Source organism: Panicum hallii, chromosome 1 (assembly GCF_002211085.1).
Source record: "Panicum hallii strain FIL2 chromosome 1, PHallii_v3.1, whole genome shotgun sequence".
NCBI classification, from domain to species: Eukaryota; Viridiplantae; Streptophyta; class Magnoliopsida; order Poales; family Poaceae; genus Panicum; species Panicum hallii.
In genome coordinates this window covers 51,041,427-51,053,095 of record NC_038042.1, presented here as the reverse complement: position 1 = coordinate 51,053,095, position 11,669 = coordinate 51,041,427, and the positions used below count along the sequence as shown (strand labels likewise).

The following is an 11,669-nucleotide window of genomic DNA, read 5'->3' as shown; positions in this document are numbered from 1 at the left end:
TCCGCGCCCCGCTGCCGCCGCTCCCGCGCCCCACCGCGCCCTCCCGCGCGCGCGCCGCCCCTCCTCCCGCGCCGGCCCCCTCCTCCGCGCCCCGCCGACCGCGGCCCGCCGCCCCTCCTCCCGCACGAGCCGCCTCCCCTGGCCGGCCGTTTCCTCCCGCGCGCGCGCGGAAGGGGCGACAGGCATGGAGGACGCCGGTCGCCCCTTCATCTGTGCCGGACGCAGTGGGAGTCCTCCATTTTAGCGATCCTTTTAGCGGGTACCGCTGGAGGTTCACGGAAGCTACAGAATCCTCCAATTTACAGAACCGGGCCTTTTACAGGACACCGGTGGAGATAGCCTTAGAACATGTGTTGGTGATAGACTGACAGGGACTTATTCAGCTCAAACAGGCCAGGCAATTGGTTTGCAGCACATTCAGTTCATCTGCAGAGCTTGCACTACTTCTCTAGCTCTTTGGGTAATCCGTACAAGCGCCTGGAGTTGCAGACTTTCAGGATGCGATCATAAATGTAAGTCAACGAAACTAGTGGCAGCGCGGTATTTACAGTCAGGGCATCCGCAGCAGAGCGTCCTCGCGGTGGAACGAAGTCTCGCACTTGGGACACGTGGCGTGGTCCTTCTGCGGCGCCCCTTGGCAGAAGAAGAACTTGCGCGGACACCTCGGCAGGCAGTTGTCCGCCAGGCTCACCGCTGCGCCGCCCTCCTTGAGCTGCCTCAGCTGGCTCGGCAGCGCTCCACAGAGATAGTTCCCCTGCAGCATCAGCCTGGCGAATGGCACCCACTGGTCGGTGGCCTCCTCGGCCGCCGCACGGACGGCGTACCGGTCGGGGATGCCACCGGTGAACCGGTTCCGGTCGAGCGCGACGGCCGCCAGCCGCGGCATCGCGCCGAGGCAGCCCGGCAGCCGCCCGGCGATCCGGTTGCCGCTGAGGTCGAGCTCGACGAGCTGGCTCGCGGACCCGCCGCCGGGCGCCTCCTCGACCGCGTCGAGCCGGTTAGACCCCAGGCGCAGCTGCTGCAGCGCCGGGTGCGCGAGCGCGGCGCCGGGGACCGCGCCGGACACGGTGTTGCCCGTGAGGTCCAGCACCCGCAGGGCGGGGAGCGCGCCCAGCGCCGCGGCGCGCAGCGGCCCGGAGAAGGAGTTGTTGCGCGCCGCGAACGACAGGAGCGACGGCGGCAGCAGCCCCGGCGCCGCGCCGAGCGGCGGGCCCGACAGCGCGTTGCCGCTGACGTCGAGGTGGTAGAGCGCGCGCATCGCGCCCAGCTGCCGCGGCAGGGGCCCCGTGAGGCCGTTGTGCTGCAGCTCCAGCCGCGCGAGGGCGCCCAGGAGCGCCAGCTGCGGCGGGATCCCGCCGGAGAAGGCGTTCCCGGAGAGGTAGAGCTCCTGCAGCCCGGAGGAGGCGGTGAAGAGGGACGCCGGTATCGCGCCGGAGAAGGCGTTCCCGGAGAGGTCGAGGACGCGGAGAGCCGGCGGCAGCGGGACCCCCTCCGGGAGCGTGCCGTGGAACCGGTTGCCGGCGAGCGACAGCGACGCGAGGAACGGGAGCGAGGAGAGGACGGCAGCGGGGAGCGCGCCCGCGTAGCCCGCGGGGTCGAGCGCGACGGCCATGACGCGGAGGTAGGAGGAGGAGTTGGCGGCGGTGGCTGGCGCGTAGCAGCGGATGCCGCAGGGGAACGCCGCGCAGGGGTCGCGCGCGAAGTCCCACGACGCGAGGCAGGAGTAGGGCGGGACGGAGGACGCGGCCACCGCGGACTTGAGCGCCGCCAGCGCAGCCTTGTCGCCCGGGAACGTGACCGCGGGCGCGGGCAGCGCCGCCGCGCGCCGGAGCGCGAGCAGGAGAAGGAGGGGCGGCAGCAGCGCTAGCAGGAGGACGCGACGGCCAATCGAGGCCATTGTCGCATCGATCGAGGAGAGCTCGCGCGGTGTCGGCTCCGGCTTCGAGATCGGCGCTAAAGTCGCCGGAGGGGTTGGCTTTGGCTCTCGCTTTGAGCGACCGAGGGGAAGGATCGCCGTGGAGAGTGAGCTGTGGACCGGCCAGAGCGATGAGGTTTTGGGCTTTTGGCAGCTGCACACACACACCTGTGGCGTACTGGCGCGTCGCCGTTCGCCGCGAAACCCGGGGGGCAAGGAGACAAACGAAACGAGCCCGTTTTCTTTTCGGCCTTTGTTTAGGCGGTGTGGCATTCGGTGCGCGAGGTGATGGCAGCTTTCTTGGGTGCGTTCCATGAGTTGGTCGTACGAAGAAGATGATGGTGATGATTAGGGAGGAGGCGGTGCGGTGGAGTGCCGTTCACTTCAGAGTTTTCAGTCGGACGGCGGGTTGACTGTTTACAGCTTGGACAAAGACGACGCGGTTGGTGACTTGTGACGGTGTGTTCATCACTCTGGGCTGGCTTCATCTTCTTTCTTGCACAGGCTAGGATTCTAGAGATTCCTGGGAATTTTTTCAGCAGCCATAAGTAGCAAGTAAGCCGGTGCGGCTAATTGGCCAGTTGTTGGTGCAAATTTGGTTAGTGCTTGCTCGGAATGTAGCTGGTTCGTGGCTGGTTACTTGAGGATGAAACTGTGCGTGCAAGCTGGTAGGAAAGGAGTGAAAGAGAGAGGGTTACAGAGTGCCGTTTACTTGGGAATTTTGGGTGACTGTTTACAGCTTAGACGACGCGGTTGGTGAGCTGTGACGGTGCGTGTATTCGTCATTCCGGATTTTGTCTTGGTTCTTCCCATACAGGGCTACGAATTGCATGCCGGGTGTGCTCTGGTCGCGGGAACATTTGCATGGCCGGAGAGCTCCAACAAGCCCGCAGTCATTTCTTTTTACTTTACTTTTCTTTTTTTTATGGATGCAAAGCAGGCCATTTCTTTTCAGGAACCACTTTTACAGGACCCTGGCCCAAAGCGACAAAAGTGCTGGCACACGGGACCGATTGATTGTTGAGGCTCCCCCCGCGCGCGGAAGCGGCGCATGGGCCTGAATTTGCATCGATTTGGTGTAATTGGAGCTTGTTGTTGTATATGGGCTGGTCCGTTCGGCCCATGACAATTGGTTCATGTGTCCGCCGGGTGCCGAATTTGTTTATTTTTTATTTTCGTGTTTCGCGGAAATAATTGCTGGGTTCCTCGGGCCTTCGGCCACGCTACAGCTGTCATGGCTCATGAGCCACTGTGACTTCAACGTCGTCGCATTCCCAGCCAGACAAATAGACGATCGTCGGCAGATCAGTAGAGCTCTCGCTGTCACGCCGCCTATTCCCCAGCGCAGGCTGCACGGAGCACAGTTACATACATCACCCTCGCCCCAAACCGCCCAACCTCCATCCGCACTTCTATTACTGCCAGTGCCAGCGATTAACCACCCCCAGATAAACCCTCCAAGCAAAGAATCCGAAAGAAACGGGAGGAAGGACAGGAAAATAGAGGCATCGGTCTCTATCCGCCGATGGATGACGCGGCCAGCGACATAGGACTGGTAACCCCCCCGCTGCCCCCAGGCTGAAGAACTTATTGAGACGGTTGAGCGATGCCCCAGGTGGCGTCGCTTCCATCCGCCGGAGAGGGACCGGGGCTCGCGGATTGATGCCCCAACTGAACATACCGGTGTGCCTGCCGGCGCCACCGATCCGGGACACGAAGAAGCTCTCGACAGGCCGGCGCCGCCGTACGTGTCGCCTCGAGGCGGGCGGGGTCTGCTCGTGGCCGTCGCGGTGGCGTTCGTTCCCGTCTTCCCGACGTCCCACGGGAGGAAGGAGGGGGCGCCTCGGCCGTCGGCCCGCCGCACACGTCTCTGGTCTCTGCCCCTCCCGCGGCCGCGGGTGACCCATGCGCTTGCTCGCGCGTGACATGGCGGGCGGAGGCGCGGTCGCGCGGAGCGATGCCGACGTAGGATCGGCCACCGAGGTCGTCGCGTTCCGGCTTCGAGTTGGCCGGGCCGCATCAGGTCGGGTTCAAGCCATGGTCTACTCTCCGTCTCGGAGCCTGCACTCTGTAGTCGGCTTTTCCATCGGCGCCGCCGGTTGTCGAACGTCGTCGCAGCCCGTGTTGGCTAGTAGCATCGTTTTTGCGCCACAAGTAATTACGGATGGCAGGCAGTAATACTTGTGAGGATTGCGAAACCAGTGAAACATGGACTATGATCATGAGCGCGTGAAACTTGTGAGAGATTGCTGTTCGCACGGCATACAACTACGTGGTTGGCTATACTTAATTAATTTAACGATAATGACAACTCCGTGGTTGCGAAACCAGTAGTGTCATGCATGCACATATTCGGAATTGCATAAATGTGAGCTGGTTGGCGCATGTATGTGGCACTAAATTGCGAGGCATCCGTCCAACCATTTCTGTTTGATGCTAATGATTTTTTCCCTTTTTTGAAAGATGATGCTTATGAGTTAGATTATGCTTGTTCATGCATACTCGATGAGTGCACGCAAGCAGTTCAGAACTTCGGATCCACCACCACAGTGGCATCCTCGCATGACTCCTAGCCTCCCATGAACACAAGTGGATGTACAGGAAATGGTCAATGATATGCGCGCGGCAGCCGTGCTGAATCAGAATCTGAATTTCTACTCTCCTTTTGGGTCAGCCGCAGCCAGCACAGCAGGCTCTGCGGACCCAACAGTCCCAACCGCATCCATGTCGGCCCCCCAATAACGTAGCCACCACTCGAGCGAGCCCTGGGACCCTGGCTGGCACCCGGCTCCAATGATGAGCCACGGCTGCACCTGTCCAGGTCCAGGTCCAGCCCAACCACACGGCCGGCCACGGGCCAGCACACTATTTAACACGCACTTGCGTGCGCCCAGAGTCCAGAGAAGCTGCCACTGCCCAGCACTCCAGCAGCGAGCGAGCGAGCGAGCGGCTATGGGGAGCGTGCCGGAGGAGATCGCCCTGGGCTTCGGCGGCCTGGTGGGGGACCTGCGGGAGGTGTACGAGAGCGGCAGGACCCGGGACCTGGAGTGGCGCCACTCGCAGCTCCGGGGCCTCGTCAGGCTCCTCGAGGAGAAGGAGGAGGACATCTTTGACGTGCTCCGCGAGGACCTCGGCAAGCACCGCGCCGAGTCCTTCCGGGACGAGGTTGGCTTTCCTTTTCGTTCCTCGGTGTTCCGATGCTCCGCGTTCCGCCCATTTGGTCTCGCGAAGCCCTCTGCCCTCTCTCTGATTATGCTCGCTCGCGTGTTCAACCGCAGGTTGGGGTTCTGAAGAAGTCCATCGTCGACAAGCTGCAGAACCTCAAGAACTGGGCGGCACCCGAGAAGGCAAGCTCTGCATAAAGCCATTCAGTTTCAGTCAGTTCATCATGGGTCTCTGTATGCATGAGCTTAGGCTGATGCCTTTTTGTCCATGGCTTCGGGAGTGCAGGCTCGCACGCCGCTGGTTGCCTTCCCGTCGACCGCGCTGGTGGTGCCGGAGCCGCTCGGGGTCGTGCTCATCTTCTCCTGCTGGAACCTCCCAATAGGTGAGCTATGATCACCTCTTTGCTCCGTTCTTTTGGCCAGACGTGTCTGCGATGAACATAGGACCCAACGCTGTTCTCTGAACTATTAAACTAAAACAGATATTCTGAGCTTTAACCCCCCCCCCCCCCCAGCCTAAGAAATAGCAGGCACGCCAAAAACAGAATTGGAGAGTAATTGCTTGTAGGTTAGACATCACATCGGTCGTGGCGCCAGCTGCATAATTCAGCTGCATCGGTGACCAGCACGAAACGTATCCATGGCACTTCAGAAACATACAGGAGGTGTGTGGGGGCAGATTTGACAAGTACAGCTCCATTATCTTTGCGCAAGACCCCCGGTTAGATCCAGTTGGGTCCTGGTAGTAGATAGTACAATTTTCACATCGATCCAGTCTATGCACCATACTTCAAAAATGTAAAAGGCAGGAAAATAGTATTTAAACTGGTAGATATTTCTTTTTTTTGCTGAACTTTATTCAGAGATGTACGAAATGGAGGCACGTTCGTAGGCCATTGCATAACTAGCCAAAGGCTTTTATGTTGTACTAGTTGTTACGGCCCACTTCCAAAATGCAAATGCAGAGATGTTTATACGAAGTCCACTGCCCACCCCAACCAACTGCAGTTGCTCCCCGTTATCCTTGCGGCTCGCAACAAAGCTGCGTAGGCACTCTCTGCTCCAACTCTCTAGCCTCACCAACAGTGGCACTGAGCTGCACTTGTACTGTTGCAATAGGACCAAAAGGCTCGCTAGCACACAAGCACAAGCTAGTGCTATGATAGCGAAAAGCCAGCGTAATGGCTGTGGCTCGTGACTGGACCAACCTGTCTGACGGCGACGGTGTTCGAGATCCCCGGTGTGGTCGGTTAAGAGTCACCGTTGTGACAGATAGATCTCGTATGTGTTGCCCTTGTCCTTGGGAGGATTTGGGTGGACGCACGGTGCAGTGAAAAGGAACTGGACCTGCAGGAACCGACTGCTTCCTGTCAACGACCGGGACTGTGCTCTGTGAACGATTGATCGACGGCATCAGGAGCAGGAGGTCAAACTAGCTGTGAATTCAGAAGTTGATAGGGAAAAGAGACGTGATCAATAACCGTATCATCTCTGCTTGTGTTACTGTCATAGTTTTTGTGGCAAGAACAACTCACCGTGTTTCGGTCACGCAGGCCTGGCCCTGGAGCCGCTCTCCGGAGCCTTGGCGGCCGGCAACGCCGTGGTGGTGAAGCCGTCCGAGCTCGCGCCGTCCACCTCCGCGTTCCTGGCGGCTAACATCCCAAAGTACCTGGACCCCAAGGCCGTGAAGGTCGTCGAGGGCGGGGCGGACGTCGGGGAGAAGCTCATGGAGCACAGATGGGACAAGGTCCTCTTCACCGGTAATATAATCCGACCACATAAGAGCTCTCTGAACAGAGATGATGAGCTAGCCACTGACAGTCCTTGCATCCGTTGCCTGAACGTATTGCCTGACGATGGCCGTTTCTCTGGTGTCTCGCAGGCAGCAGCCGTGTCGGCCGCCTCATCATGACGAAGGCCGCCAAGCACCTGACCCCGGTGGCGCTCGAGCTTGGCTCCAAGTGCCCGTGCATCGTCGACTGGCTCGATAGCAACAGGGACAGCCAGGTACGCCCCCCTTGTGTTCTTCATGCTCTTCAGTTCCGCGACAGGACATCAGCTGTGCTCCACGGCAGGAGGAACCTTGACGCATGTATGGTGCTACTATGACTACACGCAGGTAGCTGTGAATCGCATTATCGGGGCCAAATGGTCCACCTGCTCGGGCCAAGCTTGCATCGCCATCGACTACGTGCTGGTCGAGGAGGAATTTGCGCCCATTCTGGTCTGCTTCAGTTTTCTCCGATAGTCATGCATCCCTTGTACCATACGACGCCTACCATGTTTTGTTTCTGACTTGCGACGCCTGCTCCCCTGAAGATCGAGCTGCTCAAGTCGACCCTGAAGAGGTTCTTCACCAAGCCGGAGTACATGGCGCGCATCCTGAACGAGAAGCACTTCAACAGGCTGCGCGACCTCCTGGCGGACCGCAGGGTGTCGGCCTCCGTGGTGCACGGCGGACACTGCAACCCCAAGACACTGTAAGCACCCCGCCGCAGCAGTCGCCATGGCAATTGCAGTGCTACCGCAGAAAACCCGGCGCCGCTGCCTGACGCCATGTTCCCCTAATCGTGCAGGAGCATCGAGCCCACGCTGCTGCTGAACCCTCCGCTCGACTCCGACATCATGACGGAGGAGATCTTCGGCCCGCTGCTCCCCATCATCACGGTGCGCGTGAACGTTCGCTGACGCATTGCTCGCTGAATCTGAATGGATGGCTGAACAGCCACTGCATCTGCTTCTCCAGGTGAAGAAGATCGAAGACAGCATCACGTTCCTGAAATCGAAGCCGAAGCCGCTGGCGATCTACGCCTTCACCCGGAACGAGAAGCTGAAGCGCCGGATCATCGAGGAGACCTCGTCCGGGAGCGTCACGTTCAACGACGCCATCGTGCAGGTATGCGTCACTCCTGCAGTGTCTGAGGCTCTGACCCTGAGCTTCATTTTTTTTCTCTGCAGTGAATAAATGCCTGCTGTTTCTGAACCTTCCTCTGCAAAACCATTTGGTTGCAGTACGGCCTGGACAGCATCCCGTTCGGCGGCGTCGGGCACAGCGGGTTCGGGCAGTACCACGGCAAGTACTCGTTCGAGATGTTCAGCCACAAGAAGGCGGTGCTCAAGAGGAGCTTCCTCATTGAGTTCCTGTTCCGGTACCCGCCCTGGGACGAGAGCAAGATCGGCATGCTCAGGCACGTCTACCGCTTCGACTACGTCTCGCTCTTCCTCGCGCTGATCGGCCTCAGGAGATGAAGAAAGAAACCCAGCCGGGGGAAGAGGCCGGTGGTGACTGATGAATAACCGAGCAAACACAAAGTTGCCCCTGCCGTTGCTGATGTTCAAGTGCGTGAGCAGCAACGGTTACTTATGGATCCGTTTAGACTGGTTGATTATTGTGTAAATGTGCCCTGTATACGCCAAAGCCTCTACATTATCAGTTTATATAAATTCCCGTCAGTTATTGCACCAACAGATTTCACAATGGAATGTTCTTTCAGTTTGTGCTTTTCTCATTGACAGCCGCCACGTTTTGCCACTTTCACCCTTTTTTGAAAGAAGGGGAACAACTCGTCGTGTTCCAAACAAGTTAAAGAGCAGATAGCCATAGTCACCGGAGGTTTAGGAATTTTCATTGTCCTACCAGTAGCTACTTAAAATTTCCATAATGAAGGTAAACCAACCAAATTCCATTCGTAGAAAAGAGAAGGGGGAGTAGAAAAGATTGTACAATGTATATGTAATTGAGCTGATCACACATATCAAGTACATACAGATTGTTGTCACAACACTACCATCCCCCCAAAAAACCATTTGGCACATGATACGAGCTACAACATTCTGCGCGGTCCTAAACAGAGAAGAAAACCCCTCCCGTACATAAGTATGTATGAATCACTAACGTGTTCTTGACAGTGCAAGCCTGTCCAGAAATCCATCACTGTGACTGACTCTTACCAAGGAGTTTCTCAAGCTGTCCATTTGAAAGAGCATTTACTGTATCTGCAAATATATGAAAAATATTGATTGTTGATATCGACCAAGGTAGCTGTATGCTCACATGTAAAAGACAGTGCAGCTAGAAGATTTAAGGGCGCCCAGGGTATAAACACTAACCATCTGAGCCACCAACATGCTGGCCATTCACAAACACCTGTGGCACAGTATGGCGCCCAACTAGGTCCAGGAGAACACTTTGAATGTCACGCCCATCCTCTGAATGGTATGATTATATTAGGTTTGCAATTCTTGCAGACAAATTCCTGAAAGTATGTGATTTGATTGAAGTTGCGTACGAATCAAAGATAATTACCTCGGAGATCTAGTTCAACAATATATGGATCTTCCTTGAGATCTCGAAATATGCGCTTAGCACGGATAGAGTACCTACGAGAAAGAAAGTAAAGAGATATTTAGTAACAAAAGTGAGCTACTAGTATTTAATATTGCAAAAGTAACCAGGTCATAAAAGGAAGTGGTGTGTTTTCTTTTCGAACATTTAATTCATGTACAAGGACAGGACTTCATATCCGGCAGCAATACCATTACGTCAACTGATAGACTTACTTGACCTTAAAGCATTGGAGTAATAGTTCAGTCTATGCTTCTAGAGCAGTAACCAAAGTGCCAAAGACGAATATCCATACCCAAGCAAGGAACAAGATAGGGAAAACCGATAAAGCAACAGCAGCACGATGGTTTTTCATGCTGACACACTACATTTGAAGGAATGGAATGAAAGAACAATCAGCATCTTGCCCATAAGCAGAAAGGGCAAAGTAGAAATCATGCCAGCATTGGAGCGAAGGATGGATAAGCTAAAAGAGGTAATTAAACAGATAAAGACCATAAAGGTACAAAAAAGAACAATACCCCTTTCCCCATGAACCGCTGGTGAGAACTGTGTAGAGAGGGAAGGTAAGGGTAGGATAAGTGAGGATTCTGACTGTTCTCTGATTCAGCAGGACGAGAGTTAGTTTTGAGAGGTACTTCAGTTGGGTTAGGATTTTCACCAAAAAAAAAAAAAGTGTTTGGAATTATATCTACAAGGTACCCAAGCTCAATATACACAATCGGCATATCAAGCATATTTACCTAAAACCAAAAGTTATGCTCTCTGCATTTACCTTTCGTGTTCTGACAAGTAAACTATAGAGCCATAAACTGAACAACTAGGTTTCATATACTGCAAGAAAAACATGAAAATAGCATCTGAATATTACCGTGCAGATTATGGTGTATGATGGCGACTGAAATTCTGATTACAATTGGAAGAAACCAAGGCTTGAGCTTATAAATTCAGGTTCATCCATATTCTTTGTCATGAAAGCTAAGATGGAAACAACCAATGGTGTAATCAATTCACCACGTTACCACATACAGGTCTGGGTACAAACATACAGCAAGTCAGTTCAAATCTAAATCCCCACTCTGCAAGTAACAGGCCAACTGGCTGCTGGTCAGCTAAAGACAGTTGAGCTTGTTGAGTCTGTGAACACAACAGTTCGCCCACATGGTACAATAGTACACTGCATAATTCACATAACCGCCGATTCATAAACAGTATGATCTGAACATATAGGCTATAGACTATTTTACTTTAATAGAGTGTAGACCAGCATCTTAGGCCATAAACTAGAGCCGCATAATCTGCAGAATGAAGCAAGTCCCGTGGTGACAGTACAGATTCACCGAACCGAACCCCAAGTTCCACCAAACATGAAACAGTTTCTGGCTTCCATTTTTCAGGTGTAGGAGCTTAACTGCCGGATTTGCACTCATTCCGCCACACCAATGAACAAACCCTAACCAATATCGGCTTCCTGCGGCTCAATTGAAAGGGGGAGTGTCCGGATTCCCACTCCCATCATCCGCCAAATCCACCCAATTCACGATTCACCAAAGCCTTCGCCAAGCAGAACATCAACAACAGCGGCTAGACTCGAAACTTCCTGGGATCTGAACCATGCGCATGGTGACGCTCGGCTGCCCGTGCCCACCAAACCCTCACCCGAATCCTTCCGCCAGATTTCCAGACCAAGAGCAAGCAAGCAAAAGAGAGCGGCACGAAGTCGTTGGTGTCTGGGAGGGAGGACTTACGGGCAGTAGGTTTTCGAGAAGATGGTGATGCGGTTGGAGTAGATGGCGTTCTGCACGAAGGCCGACGGCGACCGCGTCGCCGCCGCGAACTCCGCCGCAGCGAGGAGGAGGAAGAGGGGGAACGCCAATCTGGACAGAGCCATCCCCACTTCGACAGGAAGCGGGCACGGGCCGGCGGGCGCGGAGGCCGGCGCGGCAGGCGGCGGCCGAGTGCAGGCAACAAGGTCAGCGCGGCCGGCGGCGGGCGAGGAGGCGGCCTGCCGCGGGCGTCGAGGCAGGGGCTGCCGGCGCCCGGCGCGGAGGTGGCTCGCGGCGGGGGCAGAGGCAGGCTCGGCCGGCGGCGGGCACCGAGGGGTTCGCGACGGGCGTGCAGGCAGGCGGTGGCGAGTGCGGGCAGCGGGGTGGAGCGGATCGGGATCGATAAGGGGGCGTTTGGTTGGCTGCACCAGCCCTCAGCCAGGCCCTCCGCGTGCGAGAACAGAGGCTTGTTTGGTTGG

General features: G+C 56.0%; 3 protein-coding genes across 3 annotated transcripts; 1 reads left to right on the top strand and 2 right to left on the bottom strand.

Moving 5' to 3' along the window:
- Nucleotides 1–351: 351 nt before the first annotated feature.
- LOC112888506 (probable inactive leucine-rich repeat receptor kinase XIAO) lies at nt 352–2,085 on the bottom strand. Its single transcript, XM_025954734.1, has one exon. The coding sequence runs from the start codon at nt 1,895–1,897 to the stop codon at nt 551–553; it is 1,347 nt and encodes a 448-aa protein (XP_025810519.1). The 5' UTR covers nt 1,898–2,085; the 3' UTR covers nt 352–550.
- Nucleotides 2,086–4,811: 2,726 nt separating this feature from the next.
- LOC112888498 (aldehyde dehydrogenase family 3 member F1-like) lies at nt 4,812–8,545 on the top strand. The gene is made up of 10 exons (XM_025954721.1): nt 4,812–5,080; nt 5,194–5,262; nt 5,366–5,462; nt 6,633–6,839; nt 6,962–7,086; nt 7,199–7,303; nt 7,399–7,559; nt 7,656–7,746; nt 7,826–7,975; nt 8,092–8,545. The coding sequence occupies exons 1-10, from the start codon at nt 4,868–4,870 to the stop codon at nt 8,326–8,328; spliced, it is 1,455 nt and encodes a 484-aa protein (XP_025810506.1). The 5' UTR covers nt 4,812–4,867; the 3' UTR covers nt 8,329–8,545.
- A 193-nt stretch (nt 8,546–8,738) lies between these two features.
- LOC112888515 (monothiol glutaredoxin-S6-like) lies at nt 8,739–11,669 on the bottom strand. The gene is made up of 4 exons (XM_025954744.1): nt 11,173–11,669; nt 9,386–9,459; nt 9,190–9,288; nt 8,739–9,075 (listed from the first exon to the last, which is right to left on the bottom strand). The coding sequence occupies exons 1-4, from the start codon at nt 11,313–11,315 to the stop codon at nt 9,011–9,013; spliced, it is 381 nt and encodes a 126-aa protein (XP_025810529.1). The 5' UTR covers nt 11,316–11,669; the 3' UTR covers nt 8,739–9,010.

Excerpts from the sequence above, each read along its gene's own strand:
- LOC112888506 (XM_025954734.1), bottom strand. The coding sequence starts at position 1,897 with ATGGCCTCGATTGGCCGTCGCGTCCTCCTGCTAGCGCTGCTGCCGCCC.
- LOC112888498 (XM_025954721.1), top strand. The coding sequence starts at position 4,868 with ATGGGGAGCGTGCCGGAGGAGATCGCCCTGGGCTTCGGCGGCCTGGTG. Across the intron at positions 7,087-7,198 it reads ATAGCAACAGGGACAGCCAG|GTAGCTGTGAATCGCATTAT; the intron begins GTACGCCCCCCT and ends GACTACACGCAG. Across the intron at positions 7,304-7,398 it reads AGGAATTTGCGCCCATTCTG|ATCGAGCTGCTCAAGTCGAC; the intron begins GTCTGCTTCAGT and ends GCTCCCCTGAAG.
- LOC112888515 (XM_025954744.1), bottom strand. The coding sequence starts at position 11,315 with ATGGCTCTGTCCAGATTGGCGTTCCCCCTCTTCCTCCTCCTCGCTGCG. Across the intron at positions 9,460-11,172 it reads TTCTCGAAAACCTACTGCCC|GTACTCTATCCGTGCTAAGC; the intron begins GTAAGTCCTCCC and ends TCTTTCTCGTAG. Across the intron at positions 9,076-9,189 it reads GCATGTTGGTGGCTCAGATG|ATACAGTAAATGCTCTTTCA; the intron begins GTTAGTGTTTAT and ends ATATATTTGCAG.